We start from the raw sequence: 21,293 nt of genomic DNA, 5'->3' as shown, positions 1-21,293 counted from the left end.
GGTCCTTGATACAAAACTCAAGTACAAGAAACACAATGCTGTCTTTAGAAATTAACATCTGTGGGGTGTGTGTGGGAGTCTAAATTGCAGAGCGTGTTAGAAAATGGGCCACCGAGTTTAAACATTTAATGTGACCTTAACTATTTTAAGCAAATTACATTTCAGCTGATGGGACTTTTGAGAGCCTAATGCAGTAAGGAGGATTTTAACTTAGTAAAAATGTAACTTGAAGATTACCCACCTGGACTGATTGGTGAAAGAATTCACATCTCTTTTCTAGAAACAGGGATTAAGCATTTGATTTTTAATGAAGCAAATTGTTATAGTTTGAAAAAACACAAAATAAATCAGAACAACTGTTCCCAAACAGCATAGCACTTTTAACTGGAACTCAGCTGCTTCTGCATGGAAAGGCCCACATAATTCAACCAGCAGCATGCAAAACTGACCCTTAAGAGTTCAGTTAGGGGGTATCAGGAGCTACCATTGTGCCACTCTTAAAAGATATTTTTCTTTTTACAAACCTGAATCTAGCTGTGCTCGGAGAGAATCTTAAATTTAGATATATCTATTATAACTAAGATACAGTATAATCTCACACTGGCTGTAACACTAAGACTTTTGCCCTATTTTTTAAATCAAAACTTAACTGCTAGAGTTAGGCAGAAAGTCATTTATTGCCTGTTTTCACAGTGATTTGTATTTCATAAGATGAACTTACAGCTGCACAAGGAAAAATGAAGTTTTGAAAAAATAACTGTAATTTTGGTCCTAGAAACCTGTTACAGCACTAGCTGCACAACATGATGTAACTGTGCCTCCTTTGGGATGTCCCAGTGAGGCTTTGGGGACCCAAGTATGCTTCTGCCACCCTCCCCAACTCAGAGCACCTACATGCGTCTGCAGAAGGACCACAGGATGAAAACCACTAGTCTTCTGGCAGCAGCTAATTCCACAGATACGAGTGCATTGTATTTTTAAATCCAATGCTGCAGCTACCTTGTAGGACATTAAACCCATGGCAGCAGAAAACATCAGATGAGAGTTATTTATTAATGCAAATTCTGCCTCCAAATTTTGGTGGGAAAATGGTATTTTGGGGGAAGGGTCATTCTCTCCAGGTCATATGAAGTTGAAGAATTTTAAACCTGTGATCTTCCTTTATGCAAGAAGGAGAATCCTCTAACAGACACACGAACCTGTTTGCTTCTCTAGCCTCTACTTACAAGTCCTTTATTCGTTTGCACTGGGAAACTGCATCATGTTAATCAATAGCATTCAGCATAACGTGTGGCCTGGCTGTGGTAAAAAAAAATAACTGTCTGACAAAATGTGAAGCAGGACAGTCTCTGTCTACTATGAGTTACACTTAATTGTTCTAATGAGAGCTGGGAGAAAAAGATTTGTCTGCTTTTTTTCTTCCCCTCTAGCATTTTCATTTTTGGTTCACACAAAATAAACAAAATAGACCTGTTCAACTGATCACAGTATTTCATGGGACCAAAACACTTGTTCAATACAATTAACACTTAAACAGTATTGAAATTAAGTGTTATGACTGTTCAAAATCTTCTTCCAGGACTGGGCCCCTAACAGTAGAAGAGACCATCTGCAGATGATGCAGATTCGTGCAATGCCTCAATCTTGCACAGTTCTGGTCAATCCAATACTGCCTTCTTTGGTAAGTGTTCATTTGAAAAGCTTTAATTCTTTCCAGGATAATAAAAATACAAAATCTGATCCAATATATTTTTCGAAGTAGTAAGTTAGAGGGGTCTATACTATTCCTAATCTCTAAAATACTGTGGTTTTCATGCATCTTTTTTTTGCAAGAGCTTTTTTTTTTTCCCTTAAATTATCACACACTATGGATTGTTAGACTGAATCTGTCAAAGTTGCTAATAAGAAAGTTAACAATAAAATTTGAAAATGAGTACATATGCAAATACTTGTAAGATCTCTTACCAGCACAGTATCCCTCAGTAGAATATAATCTTTGGCTGCAGTTTGTTCAAATTGCTCAAAGTTCTTGGTTTTTAACTCTGCAAGGAAGCTTAGAAGTAGCTTTATTTATTAGCTTTAATTCATGGGAAGAAACCACACATTCTAAAGATGTTTATTCAGATTAGAATATCTCTTCTGAGGATATCTATGGTATGTTCAACATACACCTTCCCCATTCCTTCAAAAACACTTAAGCTTTGAGGTAATTTAGGACAAAATACAACACTTAAAAAATAAGAGCAAGAGACAGTAAAAAAATTTTAGGCAGGATAAATAGAAAAATATTCTGTCTTCCTTTCCCTGTTAATAGTTTCAACATAAAGGTACTTCAAAAAGCAAAATAATCAAGTTTCTCAAGCAAAATTGACTTCAGCAAGCATTTCACCTGAGCTAACATTTCAGGATTGGTCCCATAGCAGTAAATAAGACATCCAGGGACAGATCATCCCATGTCATTCTACCCCATACACTGAGGGCAACAGGGGTGAGGGTGGGCAATCAACCCCCAAAACCCTTTGTTGTCTTTCCAGCTCCATGTTGGCAAAAGGTTTCTATAGCACTTTCTATAGCAGCATCTCTGTTCACATCTGTCAGCTAGTACTGACTCTGCCAATATTATTTTATCTGCTTACAGGAACCTATACCAAGGGAGATGGGTAATGCTAGCAATGGTATCCTGTTGTCCCAGAGGGATCTTTAGGTTTGAGGAGTGTAACCCAGAGACACAAGGCACTTGCTGAGAAGGCCTGAGATGCAAACTGTGGGTTTAGAAGACTTTGTCCTTTGCCTATTCAACACATAAGAGAGGTAAGGCCCCTCTCTTAGGGCATGCCACTCTTCCTCTGTTCGATGATTCCAATGGAACTCTGACTTAAAACACGGCATCTTCTGGCACACATGAAGGTTCTTCCTTTGGAAAGCATGATTTCACTCTTATTTATATGCTATACTGGAAGACTGAAATACTCTAAGATATTTTTACAGTAGCAAAGATATGATTTGGGAATGACATAGGCAACAGAGGTTACAGTTCTTAAGACAGAATGAAAAAGAAGCTAATCGGAGTCTTCATCATCGAGGTATTCCTCTGCATTACTTAATGTTCGTACTATATCTGGAAAGAAACAAAGCATTCTCTTAATCTGGGATAAAAATCATACAAAGCTTCACATTCGCAGTGCTTGCAAACCACCATCTGAGAAACCCAATTCCTGTATTGTTTAGGGATGCTAGGGCTAAGATTCACAGGTGCTGGGGCTGAAGATATGCATCTCAAAGACAGGGCTAGGCCAGTAATAACATCTCCTACATGTGTGACTTAGTCTGAAGGGGAAAGCACAGCAAAAGCAAATTTGCTGCTGTTCTACTTCTCCTCAGCGACCTCCAGGAGCCATCTCCTGGCTCCCTGGAAGCTGTGCAGCAGAGCTGGAATATTTAATTCTCTCTTCTGTACATAGTACCTTTAAATTGCAAAGGAAAGTATAAGTGAGTTGGTAAAAAGAGTTGGTTTATTTATGAGTGCATAGCTGGCTGTCATTCTCTGCTTAAAATCAGACATACTCCATCTATTCTCTTTTCTCCACACTTCCTTGTCTAGCTTTTTTCCTGAAAAAAGGTTTTTCAGATTTACCTATGAGCTTATGCTATCAACGGATGACAACAGAGAACAGAAGTACTAAAGTATCTTCCTCTAGGTTTGTAGTATTGCCAGAAGAGGTACATTTATCTTTCCAATTGTACAAAGATACACAGGAAAGGCTTTTTGTGACAGATGATTGCTTTCCTACAGATCTTCAAAGGGGCTGAACTCCTTAACTATAAAGGAGTCCTGGGCCAGAATAGTTGCTCATGAATTATTTAGTACATTATAATACATAATACAATATATATATTATACATTATGTTGTACTATTGGGAGCAAGGGACCATCACATCCTGGTCAGTCATAGTCTTGCAATAGTATATTAAAAATATCAGGTACAGACATGACAAGACTGACATAATTCAGAAACATGCTAACTACTTACCCTAGATTTCTGGAAGAAGAAAAGTGAGTAAATTTAAAACCAACCCACTGAACTGTTTCAATAAAAGAAGTCTAAAGACAGAAGAAAACAAAGGGAAGAAATTGTAAGACTTCTGTGCTCAAGGGGCCATACTTCAGGAAAGGACAAATTGTATTGCTTCCATATAATACTTCTTCCCTCCCTCAGGAGCACAAATGACAATCTTTTCGCATTTCTATGATGGTATTTTAAGAACTCTTTCCTTTTTAGAAGGTACCTTAGCAGTCATTACTTGTGAATAAGTGCTTATATGCATAAAACGTAACTATATTTAACTGGTTGTAAAGTAAGTTTCTTCAGAGCAAATAAAATATTTTACAGAAGGATTATGCAGAAGCAATAGCTAAACAGGAACAGATTTGAAACTGGGGACAGGAAGACTTCTGAAATAGGACTAAATCTTTGAAAAGGAAAGATCATTTTACCGACAGACGTGGGAAATACTGAAATGTGATATCAGTCAAAGACATGGAAAAGAGAAATGAATGCAGATGACCAAGAAAATACAAGAAAAGTACACAGCTTAATAGTGTCACAGAAATTACAGAAGACAAAATTAAGAGAGAATACCAAGCAAGAAAACTAATATTGAAATTGCAGTGAAAACTGAGAACACTACACTGAGGCAAACAAGAAAAGACCGTGTGTCAGAATATCAGAGCCTGGTAATAGATGAAGTGACTATGGACAAAAAATTAGCCAGCTGTGAAACAAAAATAATTTAGATGGTTAACTTGTTACTCGCTCGACAGATGGAGTGAAGCAAATGCACCAGAAATAAAAAATAAGCTTCCCAGAATCAGAAAATGAAACATTAATATAATTAATAGGGACATTAGAGAACGTTCCAGTACCAGGTGACTACAATTGACAGGAAAAGATGAAATTAAAAAAGTGCTCCTAATAGGGATTAACAAACATTGGGAAAAAATATGCAAAGGAAACTGTCATTAGTCACAGCTGCTTTCTTCAGAGTCAAACTGAGGGTAGTAATTTGTCAAGGCCTTCTAGGAAACCCTGATACTTCTACTAAAAAGCTGGACAGTGTTTTTGCTGCAACCCCTCTTCTTGGCCCTCTAAAAGGACTGCCAGATATTCCACCATGTTATTCCCATAACCTCCTATCACTCATGCATTACCACTCCCTCTGTTCTCGTGTTCCATGCTAATCCTGCAATACAGTTACTAGACTGCATATCCCACCGATACAAGTTGTAACTCTGCCTGTGTCTTTAAGTCATTTCTCATGTGTAATTCACCGAGGGCTTCTACCCCAATTTCAGCCTTCTGAAGGCTAAAGGAAACAATTCCTATGTGATCCTGAACAGTTCAGTCTTTGTTCAGTTTTTAAAAACGGACTTGTACCTGCCCAACTCTTCTCTACACAGCTACTGCGCTATTAGGAGAGATGAACGTGGGAGGCAGTGAGACTGTTTTGATAAATAGCTGAGAGCTTTTTCATTTTATTTCTGTTTCTCAGTCAAGCAGGGAGACATAGGAATAAGAAAAAAAACAGGAGTGAGATGTAGATAAGAGGAGCTTCTGTTATATTGGGTTAGTCTGGAGAAATAGACAGGTGGAATATATCACACTCTTTCACTCTCATGTCCTGCCCCTAGCAGCACACTGCTCTTACAGGAAGTTTTCATCCTTGCTTTCCTTCCATTTCCTCCCCTTTCCACTATTATTTGTGCATCTTCTGAACACCTTTGACTCTTGCTGACATAACAGCGTATTTTGTGTGAAGTCATCAACACTGAATGTGATGAACCACAGACCTCTATCATACCTCTGCTGAACTACTACTTAACCCCTCCTTCCAAACACAACTTTTAGTCCACGTAGCTTCAGACTGGTTTTTATGGCTATCAACATGCTGATACTTGGTTGAAACATTAACTGTCCTCTAAAAGGGGAAAAGTGTATCAGAAGAATAAAAATCAGAAATACCCGCACTGTTTTTCTTCTTAAGCAGGGAAGCACAAGCTGCATTGGTCGCCATGTCCAAAGCCAGTTTCTTCTCATTGTTCTTCAGATCTGTTCTTGCCCCTTTATAATAGAAAATTTCCATCATGAATCACTCAGCTAGTCTCAGCTACTTCTTGATGGTATTATCATACAAGTTTCAGTAGTAAGGGTAAAACAGACCAGAGTAATGCTCATCTGTGGACTGATATGAAGCAGACTAAAGGCTATGGATGTTTTTCCATAAGCTACAGTTGGCTAGGGAGCTCACTGGCTGCTGTCCATTTTCAGGAAGCAGATCTCACTGCTGTTCTGCGGTTAAGTGCCGCATTTTGTCTGCCAAGCAGGGTGATATTTATCTTGAGCAGGTCCGAAATCTACTTTCCAGACAACTGCCAGAATTTTCTGCAAGGATTACAAAGTCAGGCAGGTGAGTTAGCTAGGGATTGTACCTAGGTTATAGAAAAATAGTTAAAAAATACAGATTAATAAACATTCAGGAAGCTAGTCTGCCACACCGATTGTTGAAAACTTGGTGAAGATCTTTACCCTTTGCCAGCAGCACCTCTACAATATCTGCATAACCCTTCCATGCAGCAGCATGCAAAGCTGTATCGCCCAATTTGTTCTGTGGAGTTAGAGGGAAAAGCAACAGAATTAAAATACAGCAAAAAACAGCTTGCACCAAGAATGAATGACATTACATCTCTAATGTAAAAGTCCTACCTGCTGGTTTAGCTCTAGGTTTGGCTGGGTAAACAGGACATCCACTATATCTACAGGGAACATGAAAAAATAAAAGGAAAATTTAGTGGAACAAAATATGCCTTTTTGCATTCATAGTATAATCTTAAAGACTCAATGAAGGAAAGATCCAATCAGCTAACAAAAATCTATTACAGCAAGACTGCATTGAACAAAAAAATCAGTTACAAGGAAATATTAAGGCATACTGTACCCTCAAAACCCAACATTTTTTGGTCTGTCCTTACTCCCATTCTATATCTAATTGTTACACTGATTAGAATGGCTGCTTTAATATCAACAACAGCAAAACACGACACTTGATGGATCTGAACCTCCCATCTGGCTTTAACTTTTCTTTTAGAAAACTAGAATGACATAGAACAATCCTGGGTTTATTATTTAGTACTCCAATTTTAGCAGTCTGTCTAACCAGCAAGTCAAGAAAATCAGAGGACAGTCATTTCAAATGATTTTTCTCATACCTTTATGCCCTCCATGGCATGCCCAATACAGAGCTGTGTTTCCGGCTTTGTCTAAACCGTTGACCCCAACTCGGTTATCCAAACACTCTCTCAACCAGCTTAGGTTGCCTAAAAAACAAATTCTGTTTTACTGACTTTTTCTCTGAAAAATTAACAGAACCATTAAGGCCACTTAGTTCTCTCTCTGAATGCCATACTCCTATGAACTTATAAGGAGAAAAAGTGTTTAGCAGCAACACTTTTAACTCATAAAACAACCAGTCCAAGTGATACCAAAAATCTCTTCTTCCACTCCCATAGGGCCTTTAGGCCTCTGTGCAGCTGACTGGACGATACAAGACATTTCTGCTGTGCGTACAATCAGACTGACAATTCTATTCAGCTGTACACAAGTTCAGCTTCTGAAAGCTACAAAACTTTACCAGATAACTTGTTCAAGATACTAGATAACTGAAACAAACAACACGCCTCTTCATTTTAAATTTAATTAAGGGCATTCTGACACAAAACAGACAAATCTTTCTTTAGCTTTACACAACCAAAGTCCAAACTCACCTCGTTTGGCAGCTTCATGCAATGGGTTATCAATAGACTCAGCTTGTTCTGCCACTGAAATGAAACAGATAGTAAACTCTAACCGGTTCTGAAACTGAACAGGTATTTGATACCTGTACGGGAATAAAACTTTGCTTTGTTCTGGAACAGCCAACAGTACATATCCCATTTTAATGTGAAGGGGACTTCCAAGTGATGGACTAGTTGGATACACTTCCATTTCCTGTGTATGGGAAAGAAATTCAGAGAAGAATCTGTGAAAACTGCAAAGAACAGCCTCAAATTGATTAGAGGCTGCAAGCCACTGGGAATCTGACAATATTTTATCCTGGTTGTTCCTTGCCTTTCTGCACCTGTAAACTATTTTTGAGCAGTCGCATGGGGGGTGGTCACTGTTCTGCAACGCAGTGGCTTTCAAGCTATAGCTTGCCACCTGTAGTTATCAGTGGATTACTTTTAAGGGGGTCTGTGAAAAGTAACTAAGAAAGTCCACTCACTGTAAATAGGCTTCCTATTTATTTTACAGAGGTTTGCATTTCCCCTGGAAAAATTATAGGAGGTTTGCAAATCAAAACTGATTTTAGTGATGGGCAGATTGAAGTTCAGTAGATATTCTCTTCATCTTGCAAACTTCAGGGTTTTTTGGAGAAGAGCAGGGAAAGATTCCTGGTCACTGTGCTGTTGCAGCAGCAAAAAGAAACTGAACAGCACTGTGGAACAGTTGGAAGCGGGGCTGTGACGTGGAAACTCCCTTTTTTAAACTTCTTTTTAGGTGAAAGCCTGTGACTACTATGGGTACAGGCAAGTAGGACCGCATCCAATCTGAGATGACTGGGTTCTCTAAGCCCTTGTTCTACTGCTTTTATAGGAGGTAGGCAAAATCTGAGAGGGTGTTTCTCTGGTCAAAGTGTTACTATAATCAGATGCAATGCAGGCAAATATAAAGTACTTCTGCCACCAGAAGTAAAAGTCTCAAGTCTATCATGACCTATCCAGATCTTTTCTTTCTTTGGTGTGTATTGCTCACATAATGATTTATAATCGCAAGATTTCATGTGTTTATCTCTTTAGTTGCAAGTAAAATAAAATGCAAATGTTATATTCTGATATTTCAGGTTAGAAAAATTTGTGCAGTGAACATAATCCTAAAGCAGTGCCAGAGAAGCTGGTCCCAGAACTGACAGCCATTATACAAACAAAACACCCTAGTCATACTGAACAGTGCTCCTAAGGCACAGCAGAAAGCATTAAGATTAATCTCTGCAGATAACACTGTCTCAAAAGCGTAAAAATAACTTTGTCCTTATAAAATTATTATCAAAAGCAGTAATAAGTATTTTTAATGCAGATAGCACCGATTCTGGCTTCATCAGCGCTTCCACTTATATCTACTTTCCAAATGTGCTCCTTCCAGTCCAGCAGATGGAGCACAAGACCCCACCATGAAATCAGTAGTTTCCAGTCTGTCTGCATCTTCCCCTAAAAGGTTATAGAAGAGCACAGGAGAGTGCAGTGTTTCAAGTAGTGCAGGACTGGGACTGAACCTGGGCAGTCCTAAGACTGACAAACAGTGGAAGTAGGCTTTGAGTGATTTTGCACAATTTGTCTAAATCAAAAGACATGCTTGTATGCAATAAATATGCAACCAAGTATACTACCTGCACTGTGTAGCAGCTAGAACACCTCTGACTTACTGCTGTGTACAGACACACCACTTTTATGTCCCAAGTACCCTTTATTTGTAGTGTCTGCACAGGCTCCTGTTCTGCTCACATACAAAGTTTTTGCAAATGTGCAGCACCAGCCTAAAACAGAAGTGGAAGCTGCAAAAGTTGGAACTTTAGCTCAGATAATTTTTCAATAAAACACTCTAGAGCCAATTTTTCCAAATGATCTCAATGAAAACATACAAACAGAATCAGTAAGCTGCTGGGTTTATTCTAAATATAGCATACTCCAATGTCTGCAAGAATTCAGAGCATAGGTGAGCATGTGTAAACCATTCTTCTAGCGCGTAATAATGACCACCTCTGGTAGATGACTAGAATAATCAGTCTGTCAGTCACAAAGTTTCTTTCTACAAGCAGAAATTTCTCAGTAACTGCACTGCAGCCTTCCATTCATGGATTTCTACTGAAACAGCTCACCTAATCTGACTATAGGTTAGGGCAGGGAATCATACCATTGCTACCATAATGTTTCCTAGTGAGGAAGGGATGGACATGAAGCAAGCACACTGATACCGACATATCCACCAGACAACATGCAGACTGAAAGAATATAGCTGAGAAACAGCTGATGAGAAGATATTAAAAGCAGGAACACATCCAGTAAGGGTATCAAGAATATAACACTATCACTTTAGTGTTCAGTCTGTAAAATCATCCTGTATAACCATCTATTCATTCCCTCAAGACGGAAGGCATCTCTTGCTACACATCTAAAAAATATGAACTTGCCAAACTCAAGCTGTCTGTAGATTATAAAAACCTCAGACAGTCTGTACATAGCTAACTGGGGACTGATATTGCAGAATTAGAGTATTTTGAAATACTCTGGTAGAGGACAGTTAAATATCAATACTGTTATCACAGTTTCTGAAAACAAGTGTATCAGCAATTTTCACTTAGCATTTCCTTTGACTACGAATGACCTTATCAATGGAAAATATTTTAGACATTACCATAGTTGCTTGGAATTAGTCCAGTTCTCCCTTTGCAAGTTCCTTTCCACCAATTTGTATCACTCTGGAGAGAAAGGGGAAAAGAGTTTAGAAGGGATAATGCTGCATCTCAGAAGTATTCAGTCTATATATATGGGATGTGTCAGACTCACCATGTCTGAGATGTAAATGATATCTCCTTCTTCAAAGTACAATTCATCTGGCTTAAAAAAAAAAAGAAAGAAAAGAAAAGTAAATAAAGTCCTGAATGTATTATCTAGGCAAAACATATACATGGGAAAAGCAGAGTACCTTCAGCTCTTTCAAAATTGCAATAGCTCAAATTCTCCAGGAAGACAATTGCCTGACAGTCTTTCATACTGTAGGCAAGTCAAACTACAGCTAACTTTTTGGATCTGTGACCCTCCTGACTGGTAAACAAAAAAGCTGTAGTCCTTCCTACAGAGCTCTGTGCAACAAAAGCAGTGGAATATAGCCAGTGTTTGCTAATTTCTTCCCTTTTTGGTTGGTTCCAGTTCATCAAATCTCTCCGTTCCGAATTATCTTTGTTGCCTTTGGAAGAAGGGGGGGGTGGGGGGGAACAGTGAGCCTGCTTATCCTAGACTGCAGGCAACTGGTACTAAAGGAGAAGACATGATGCTTTTAGAAAGAGCTGGACTTGAGGAAGGAGAAAGCGGTGATATATTAGGCAGTTATGGACACGTTTAAGAACTGAGATCCATCAACACTGGAGGCTTTTTGCATTGAAACTGTAGTACAGCAAGTCTGACAGGGCAAACCAAGCAGAACTCAGAAAGATTTTGTTATAGACAGGATTAAACAAACATACAAAAAAAATCCAAACCCTAAAATCTAAACATTCTTACCGTTCTGGGCTCAAATGTATACAGGGCTCTGAACACTTTAACCTGCCCTAAAAAAGAAAAACAGTGTCAATATCACGTTTTCTAACCACAGCATATACCTACAGCCCCCAAGTCCAACTGAACTCCTTTTCTTAAAGGTTAACTCTGTTTGAATGAGTCTGTGGTATGCTTGTATGAATGAAAATACTCAACCCAGCAGCACAAGTTCTGAAGGAAATGGGCTGATTGATCAGCTAAGTGTAACCTGTCCGTTGTGCACACCTGGCTCACCATGTAGCCCTTGACTTCTTAGGCAAAGTACAGCTTGAATCACACAAAAAGCCACCTGCACATCTGTTACATATATGTTTCTATTAATAATGTCAGATGGGTCAAATGTTACAGGATTAAGGAAGGAATAAAGAAATATAACAGCACTGAATATCTCCATCATTTTTTCATATTTACTTTTGGTTGTCATTAATTAGAAATTATTGCTGGACTTTAAAGAAAAATGAGAAATGGTCATCCAAGCAGTATTTATGTAATGTACAATGGATATGTTGTTCCATTTAGATATTTAAAACAAACTATAAAGTTTACAATTCCACTAAGTGAGCAATATTTGTTTTAATAGGTCAGCTTTAAGAGACTGTCAGTGTCATCCAAGCCCAGAAATGATAATCTTAATGCAGAGAAGTACAAATTTAATTGCATAAACTGCAAAGAAAGCATCCATATAAACATTAAAAAAAAAAAATCAACATAGGTATATTTCAAAAATACAAAGGAGAAAGTATAAAATGAGTTCAGGAGAAGAAATAACTATCTTGCATAATTTTATTAACTGAACTGCTGAAATCCACTGAACAATGGCTCTTCTTTATTGTTTACTTTTAAATAGCTGAAGTCTTAAGTATGCAGGTATTCCATACTGTACTTCAGGTTCTTAAACTGTAAATTTTACATGGTTATATAGATCAGTTTGTAAACAAAACAGTACTTAGTCCATCTGGATAATGCACTACTTGGACTACACTTAGACCAGGCTATTTTGTGTCCTCAGAGGCAACAGGGAATTTACTGCCAAAGTTTGGTACTGTAAAATAAACAGTATGCTTACACAGAATCCCGCATAGTATATTAAGCCACAAATTATATTAGGAGAATTGAGTGACAAGGAAGTAGGCACTCTTCATTACCCTAATATCTAAAAGCCTTCCCACAAGAAAAGTGATTGTTTTAGAATAGTAACTTAAGGGCTCTAGAAATTTCAGTCTAAATATATATAAATTGAGATGCCTGAGAAGAGGGGGGAGGATATTCAACTGCATAAGCTGCCATGTTGGCCAGTCTGTCATTTTGCAGCATATCCAACAGTCTTGGATTGGATCTTGAAAGATGTATTCAAATATCTCTGGATGTTCTCAAGCAAGAGCCATGCTACAGCATGTGTTTATGAAAATACATTCACCAAGGTGCAGCTCCTACACAAAACATTTCTGTTGTCCTGTATCTCAAGCTTTTTGGGCCTATGCATATATAATAGTCTACCCATAAAGTTAATCTGCGATGCTTTCTAAATAGCCAATGCATGTAGACACTGTAGATAAGATTCTTATCACAATTCATAACCACATCCTGTGCCTATATTCTGGACCTTACTTTTAAGTAACACTAACATTTGAATCTGGCTTTATTTGTTATCTCTCTCACTTCTCAGACATAAAGGGTCCAATACTTCTCAGATCTATGCCCTAGAAACTAAATATCTGCACTGTGGCAGCAACTAAAATGAAACCTCATTTTTGTTCATTACCTATATGGTGATGATGAACAAAAGTAGAGGGTAGTGTGTCCTAGATCTAAGAGCTTCAGAATAAAATGTTCCAGCTGAGGCAGGGAGGAAGTCAACTAAAAAGAGAAAAAAGAACAAGAAATGACAAAACAGGAAGGGAGACAGAAAGGGCTGGGCGATAAAGGGTAGTTCCCCTCCCTCCCTTCTCCCAAGCTTTTTAAACAGATGACAGAAAAATGCAAAATAGAATTGCACAGCATACATTGTGACAACTTTAATCTTCACTCACTAATTTTCAAGGTTTTTTTCAAGCACAATTCTGGACTAGAGGAAATGGAGAACAAAGAGGAAGAATAAGAAATATTAAAATGAAAAGATGGCAGAAGGCAGAGAAAAATTAAGAAATGCAGATCTCTGTGTGTAGTGAGTGTTTCCTGTAATAATGTACTGCATCTCTATCAACAGATTTTTCTAAAACTGTCATACCCTTAAGTGGAGGAGAAGAAGAATGAAAACCCTTAGGCTGATAAAAGTATTGTTAAACTGTTGTTTAAACCTTAGGCAAATTGGCTGAATTTTTTTAGTTCTATACAACAGAAATGGAGTTACTTCCCCAAATATCAAGCTGTGGTGTCACAGCACAGCACATTCCAAAATCTCTTCCCATGATGAAGTACAAAGTACAGATCTGTATCTATAAAATGTCAGTCTGGTTCATGTTAATTTTACAGCACTTTATATGGGAGTTGAACACTGCTGCTTACTGGCACTTCTGAATGATCTTTATAAATATTTCTTGATTTATACAGTGCTGCATTTAAGAGCTAAGAACGATAGGATTTGAGCACTTGATGTGGTACTGATTTGCACCTTGTTTTTAAATGCAAAAATCAGTCTAAAAGATTTAAAATAATAAAATATAAGGACTCAAAGTACAGATCAAACTAGAATCCCTGTTCTGCAAATACTGACAAATTATCTTTAACTGGGCACATGAGTAGTTGGAATCGCTTGAATAGAAGCTACTTTTATTTAGTGATGCACATCCCTAGGCAGGCAGAGAAAATTACAGCTTTCATTTGCCAGTGTCCTTTGCAATAAGAAAAAAAGTCAGAAAGAGCTTGATGATACTCTCCTGCTCCCCTTTACTATCCCCTCTCCACAGCTAACCACTTTGCAAGACATCTGTGTCAAGGAGAACTAATATATTAGCACTGATTTGAACTTATCAGAGTTGACTAACTGTACCTCCCCACCATGTATTTCTAGGACAAAATAACTAAAATACAGAAGACGTTACTTGAAAATTTCAAGGCATTAGACAAACATTAGTGAATCTTTTCTCAGCTTGATCAATGAGGGGGGTATCCTTTTGAAAAGATAAAGAAAATGGAGGCACAGTGCAATCAAATGTTCCACAATAAATCTCTTTTTAAGCAGAGGGAAAAGTATAAACCCTGCTTTCAGTCCCATGCTTTAGCCACTAGACTGTCTTTTCTCTTCTCATGGAATTTGGATTAAACATCTGCAGAACACCTATGTAACAAATAAAGATAACTTCTTATGCATACTAAGCAGACACAAATGCATCTTAGCATACAGACTCCCCACTCCACAATTTACAAAACCCTCCTCAAAAACACCTCAGGGTAAGTGAGTCAAACTAAGGATTCACTCTAAGACATTCTGCTGCCACATAAAACAAATGCCTTTATCATGTCTGACTGACCTCACTCCCTTTGAATTCTTTTGGATCATTTCTTAAATAAAGATAAAATGCTTTTATCAGGAAAGGAAACAGGCAACTCAGATTTCTAATATTGCCCTCTCCCAGCTAAAACTGATTTGCCGGGAAGTTGAAAATGAAGTGCGTAAAAGTAAACTGAGGTTCTGGTTTAAATAATTAAAATGCTAAAATTGTTAAAAAATTAAAATGTTAAAAAATGCAGCTTCCGATATTTACTAAACAAAAAACATCACTATTGTGCTTTGTAATGCAAAGTTAAAAAGAAAAGACAATTTTGTCAAAAGATTATAAACCTTTTGTCTCCTCCTAGCAATTTTGAGGTTTATTTTAATTGCAGTATCATTAATGGAAGGTTGTTTTCAAAGAAATGCTTAGTGTTTTCTCAACAAGAAGTTACTGTTTCTCTCACAGTGAGGCTTTTTTTCTGCTTCCCCCCACCCCATTCTTTTACTCTAGCTTCTCTGTGCTATTGTAGACACTAGCATTAAAATCCCTTCTTCCACTAAACCTGCCACCAAAGCATTCGAGTGAGGCTGAACTTCCAGAGCCACAGAGGAGAGAAAGCAACTTCACTAGCTGGCAATTTATTTTACTTCCTCAACCAAAAGTAACGTGTACTAGATGTGAGAGCCATTTACTTCAGTTAAGGAAATAAACACGGTAGTAAGCTAGTGTTCACAGGAGCTAATAAGGCTTGCACCCAATGAACTGACACAAGTCTTTTGTTGGAATTTCACACCCTGGTTCTCCTACCATAGACAGATGCAAACAAATCTCATTTGCTCTGACACAAATGAGACTCTGCAGAACAGATGTTGGTTCTGACGCAGCAGCTTTTCATTAGCTATATTTAGAGTGAGTAGCTCCAGACTGCCATAAAACCAGAATCAGAAAAACAGACTCCCTGGGTGTCACAAAGCACTATCAGTGCCTGTAATACAGAGAAAGCGATCATCTCTGTGCTGTGGGAAATCCTGCACAGGCCATCGTTATCTGCACATAAATTAGAAAACTTCAGATCTATCAGCATTTGTGAGGGGTCAAGCTAGTCCTGGGCTAATAGTCACCATCCATCCTCCCTTTTCGCCCGGTGAGGCTGCATAGAAGCAGCTGAGAATCGGGGACACTCTCTAGCATAAACTTGACTATAAACAACTCATTTCAATCCCCAGCTATAAAAACTTAACCAAAAAGAGAAAAAATGTACAAGCTTGCAGAAGGAAAGAGAAGGGCAGTTTGCAGGTTTCAGGACCTATGCTAGTTTCTGCATCTTTTCCAGATGGGGGAACAGAAGGAAAAACTGGGAACATGAATTCTGATACACATTCAGATGATTTTCTCTGTAGCAAGAGTCATCTTCTGCCTGATCTCACAGAAAGTATGGTAGCAAAGGGACAAAGAGCATTTTCTGATTGTCAGTCTAAGACTCTCCAAAGAAAGAACATAACCTGGTAACTGCAGCAACTAGAAGACGCAAAGTTTTGGTCAAGTGCTAGTATCACTAGTAAACTGCAAATCAAAATTATTTGCAATATGCTTACAGGTTGCTTTAGTAAGGACAGATATGTTCGCGTTATGATCTGCATGTCTCTTGGGGGATGTGGCAATTTTATTAGAAGGGCATTAAGGCCAGATTGAAATGTGCTTTTGCAGCTTCTTAGGAACTGGAAAAAAAGGTGCTTTACACCCAGGCCTTCAAGTGGAATAAAAAAAAGCGGTAATACATTTTACAGGACTGCCACTTCAACTTTGGCATTTTGCTCTCAGAATCTTGCACAGAGACACAAAAGAGTACAATACAGCATTTAAGCATTGCCACAACCAAGGCAAAAAAGTAGAGTTCCCACTGGTTAGAGAACCATCTTCCACTTCTTAGTAGCACTTGTTAGAAAGGGGAAATGAATACAGGGCATCCAAATCACAGGGAAAAGGGGGAGAATGCACCAAAAAAAAAAAAAAAAAAGCCTAGGAACATTTGGGTAGTGACACCTGGAAAAGACAAAGGGTGGACTGATATCATTGTAGATAATAAAGTGGGGTAGCCCAGAAACAGTCATGAGCTGTACTTGTCAGCACCTAGAGTAGAAGGAATGTTTAGCGTTCGTTTACAGAAAACTAGAATTAAGAATATCCTCGCAGAAGATGTACATGAATATCTTCACTTAATGTTTGCTGCAAATAATTCACAAATGAATTGTGAGTTGCCCAGTTTGATGCTGAAGTCTTCCCCTACTTACTACAGGTTTTATTTCTGCAAATACAGAAGATACCTTTACTTGTAGAAAGGCTACTTCTGGTCACAGCAGCTTGCAGTAAGTGGAAGGTTTGGGATCAGAAATAAATGTTTATAATTCGTATTGAAAGCAGACTTCAAGCTGTTTAAGAATTCTTCTGATGCTCTTACCCCCCCCCCACCTTAGAGGTGGTGACTGTAGCATAACTGCCCACATTCACATTTACTCCTCCCTGACTAACAGAAACCTTTCTTTGACAACAGAAGGAACCAAAACCATCACCTAAGCCCAGTTTAAGCCTACTGATTGCTCAGACCTTTTCCACGTGACTCAACACAGGGTTTCTGCTCTTGTGAATAGTGCCTGCCACAGCTCCTACTTTACCTAAGCAGTAATATGAAATGAACTTGACTATGATTCAAACTAAGTACTTATATATAGGATTGTATTTTTAATTGTGAAATCTACTGCTGGCTGCAAAGGTAACTATTTATGTTACATATATTATGTTTTCTCCTGCCTCCCTTATTCTCAATTGTAATTACATTAAATTGTAATTTCCTTGAGACAAAGACTTGTACCAAGTTTTCTCTGTAAAATGTTGTGTGGATTGTACCCTAGGATCAATGAATCTTTCTCTCTGGAGAATAGGAAACCAAGGTTAACTATTATTAACTATTAATACATTACTATCATCTTTCCAAAAGTTGTTGCTGCAGCCTATGTAAGGTTCTAAATAACAATCAGACAGGGAACGCTGTTCAAGCAGACAACTAGCAGGAGCCAATACAGCTTGTTGGGTTTGAAGAATTTAATAAGCAACTTTTTAAAATAGGATTAACATTAGGCACAGAATGTTTACAAAGTTAATGAACTCTGCAAAGAGCAATGCAGTTTGAGACATCAATAGAGCTATTGAGGGGAAACTCTACACTTGCATAGTGCTGACATAGAAGAAGGTTTCAGTTATTTTCAACTCCCACTCCACTCATTTGAGTCACCAATAGCAAATCTAAATAGAAAATACTGCTAAAAAGCAGAGTAGTAAAATGGCATCAGCAAAAAGCAAAGCTAGGAGCTTGTTAAAAGCCCTTAAAAACAACCATGATCCTTTATTCAGAACCTAGCCACAGACTCCAAGATACAAGCTCAACTGTTGACAAATAGATTAGATGATTGTTTACAGATGTCAAAAATATCTCTTTGCAACTGAAATCCTAACAGAAGGTGACCATGACAGGATTATTAGAAGTGAAGAGCTTTGTCAGATAAAAAGCTCTCAGTTACCGAAGAAAATTGCATTTAATGCAACAATTATTTAATTTTCTCCCTTAATGCCTCCTTTTTTCACATTTTTAAAGGACTGTCTGCCCATCCAACTGTAATCTCCCAACACCCCTCTGATGAATACACTCACTGTTTTAGAAAGGATGAATATTTATTTCACTGAAAATTCTTCCCTGCCACAAGCTCTATCTCCTTCTATCTAGTCTGCACTCTTCCCCCCAGCATTACTAAAGGACTACAGTAGCCAAAGTCTCATTCTCTCTTCTATCCTTCTTGAATTGTAACAATTCACTGGCAAGGTAAGCAGGTTTGCTGTTCCCCGACACCGGTTATAGACCCGTATGCAGACTGGTATACTATACCTGATATCTGTCAGTGAAAAAAAATTAACATAGCATGATCAAATGCACCGAGAAGATGTTCAAACAACTGTAGTCTGAAAGCTACCACTACAGAGAACATCATGGTGCTGTAGGAATTGTTTCAACAGATGCAGTCCCTATGTTGTATCTACTTGTCTTTAAGTTAATACATTTTAACGTCTATAACCCAGGAGATTCACAGAACAATGACAGTATTATAGGAATAACTGACATCAAAGACAGAGCATAGCCAGACACACATGCCTTAATACAAACATATTTCCACGTAGGCTAGAAAACAATTTCTTCCTTAAAATACCTTTGAAAAAAATTAATGCAATAGCCTCCATGAGACATTCTCTATTCAAAAATGAGAGATTCGGCAAAATGAATCTCATTACCCTTAATATGATCTAAGAACCACTACCAAAAAAAGTCTTGCTCTCTTCCTCTTCCTCCTTCAGCCATTTGTTTCTGCCTCATCCTTTTTGCTGTGTGTAGCAATCACGTGGTAAACCAGATCAGCAAGCTGATTAGACAGAAAAATAACTTAACATTTAAAGAATCCTGTAGGATCAGAGCACCGATCCAACTTGTCACGTTGTCACTAAATCCAATGGAAAAGGGAGGGCGAGGGAGCAGGGAACCTTCCCTTTTGACAGCAGTCTGCATTTGACCAGATTAAACTAACACAAAACTGTACACTAGCAAACCAGGAAGGGATGCCCAATGTCGGAAACAGCATGTCTGATTTAGCCCCATAGCTGATGCACGTTAAACAAAACTAGAGGCTTTAAGAATCATTCTCTTAAGCTAACTCCTCTTTCTGCAGATTAGAAAAATTAGTTAGATGGAAAGTTCAATGGGAAAATTTATTCTTCTTACATATTTGGATGTTAAAAGTCACAGCAAACTCCCCCAAACAAATTTCCTCAGTATGGGTTTTCAGTGGGAGACCAGAACAACAATGCTTCTATTAGTGCTTTTCTTTTTCTTTTTAAATAAGCCCCGTTTTCAAAGAGGCTTAGTTAATTGCAGGGTAGATGAAAGTCACCCAAGGATGAAACTCTGCATTCAGAGCTTCACCAGATTTTACTTCTGCAGGTAGGTAAGTGACTGTTCTAAACTGGGTCTGCAACTACTTGATTTTAAACAAATTAAAAACTTATTTTACAAGTTGGCTAGTTAGAACACTCAATTTTGTTGTGTATTTAAGTATTCCTAAAACACACAGGTATCTCAAGGATATTCTAAGGGAGGAGAATATTGAAATTTGGACATATTTAGTGGTCAGATGATCATATTTTGGGAGACGTTAACTATCTTATCTACTTGATTATGTTAAAAGTGAATTTTTAACTATAAGTAAGAATCTAGCCTTTTATACTGAAGAATGATATGCCAAAATGGTAAACAGCAATAGCACTTTCCAGATCAATTCCCTGTTAAAAAAAACAAAACCCAAAACCTCATGTTTTAAATTTTGACAGAGGGAAGGCCTTAGCTTCCTTACCTGAAAGAAGACATTTTATTCCAAAAACTGTGCAATTTCCAATGATTTTTAATATTTTTTTTAGAAAAATACCTGATTCTTACTGATTTTTGACAACTAACTTTGCGCTGAATATATCCAAGCAGGTTCAGGGGCAGAGATTTAAGCATTGCGATGCCCAGGTGTGCTGGAAAGGATGATGCACGCACACGCTTGCAGCAGCGTGCCAAAGGCCAGCAAGCTTCGACGGGCAGCGGCGGAAAGCTTGCGGCGGGAGAGCGCAAGGTGCGGCTGCAACCCAAACTGCTCTGAGGCGCCTCGCCACCGCGGCGGCCCCCCGGCACCGGCTCCCGCCCGCGGCGCTCTCGAACCTTCCCCGCGGGCGGCGCGGGGGGGATGCGCGCGCTGGGCCGGGCGCGCTGGCTCAGGCCTCGACCGAGCGACGCGGCGGCTAATGGCGGCGGGGCCGCGGGCCTCGCCGGGGGCTGCGCCGGCACTGACAGCCCCGGCCGCACTCCCGCACCGTCCACGTGCCAGGGGGCGCCGGGTCGGGCCGCTCCGCAGCGACGCCGCGCTACCGGGCCGGGCGGGCCGGGGCGCAGCTGGTGAGGCGGCCGGGGGGCGCAGGCCCTCGCCTTACCTGGCTTGGCCGGTTTAGGGGGCGGCTTGGACATGGCTGCGGGGCCGGGCCGGGCCGGGCCGGGCGCGGACGGAGAAGCGGCGGAGAGCGGGCGGCTCCGCGGCGCTGGGCGGCGGCGGCGCAGGCCCTCGCCGGACTCTCGGAACGGTGCGCGTCGGCGGCGGGCAGGAAGGAAGAGGGAGCGGGCGGGGCGGGGGCTGCCGGCGGCGCCCCGCGAGCCGGGGGCGGGGCGAGGCGGGGCGCAGCCAATCGTCGCGCGCGCCCGGGCTCCGCCCGCCGCCCCTCCTCGCTCTCCCCTTCCCCTTGCGCCTGAGGAGGCAGCCAATGGGAGCGCGCGGCCGCTGGCGGCGGCCGGGCCCGAGGGGCGCGTGCGGGTGCCCGTGGGG

The 21,293-nt window shown here is 39.6% G+C and overlaps 1 protein-coding gene across 1 annotated transcript; it reads right to left on the bottom strand.

Annotated features, from left to right (window-relative positions):
• Window positions 1-289: 289 nt before the first annotated feature.
• On the bottom strand, window positions 290-21,063 carry OSTF1 (osteoclast stimulating factor 1). Its single transcript, XM_067315584.1, has 10 exons — window positions 20,908-21,063; window positions 11,369-11,415; window positions 10,655-10,705; window positions 10,503-10,566; window positions 7,820-7,873; window positions 7,265-7,372; window positions 6,762-6,811; window positions 6,585-6,663; window positions 6,021-6,119; window positions 290-3,118 (listed from the first exon to the last, which is right to left on the bottom strand). The coding sequence occupies exons 1-10, from the start codon at window positions 20,939-20,941 to the stop codon at window positions 3,060-3,062; spliced, it is 645 nt and encodes a 214-aa protein (XP_067171685.1). The 5' UTR covers window positions 20,942-21,063; the 3' UTR covers window positions 290-3,059.
• Between the last annotated feature and the right edge of the window lie 230 nt (window positions 21,064-21,293).

Source organism: Apteryx mantelli, chromosome Z (genome assembly GCF_036417845.1).
Source record: "Apteryx mantelli isolate bAptMan1 chromosome Z, bAptMan1.hap1, whole genome shotgun sequence".
NCBI lineage: Eukaryota > Metazoa > Chordata > Aves > Apterygiformes > Apterygidae > Apteryx > Apteryx mantelli.
The sequence above is the reverse complement of the archived record's forward strand: the minus strand, read 5'-3'. Positions and strand labels throughout refer to the sequence as shown.

What these genes read in the sequence shown, in the direction of transcription:
- OSTF1 (XM_067315584.1), bottom strand. Translation starts at nt 20,941, where the DNA reads ATGTCCAAGCCGCCCCCTAAACCGGCCAAGCCAG. An exon ending in CCCTAAACCGGCCAAGCCAG is followed by an intron (nt 11,416 to 20,907) that starts GTAAGGCGAGGG and finishes TTTCTTTTTTAG; the next exon opens with GGCAGGTTAAAGTGTTCAGA. An exon ending in ATACATTTGAGCCCAGAACG is followed by an intron (nt 10,706 to 11,368) that starts GTAAGAATGTTT and finishes TTTTTTTTTAAG; the next exon opens with CCAGATGAATTGTACTTTGA.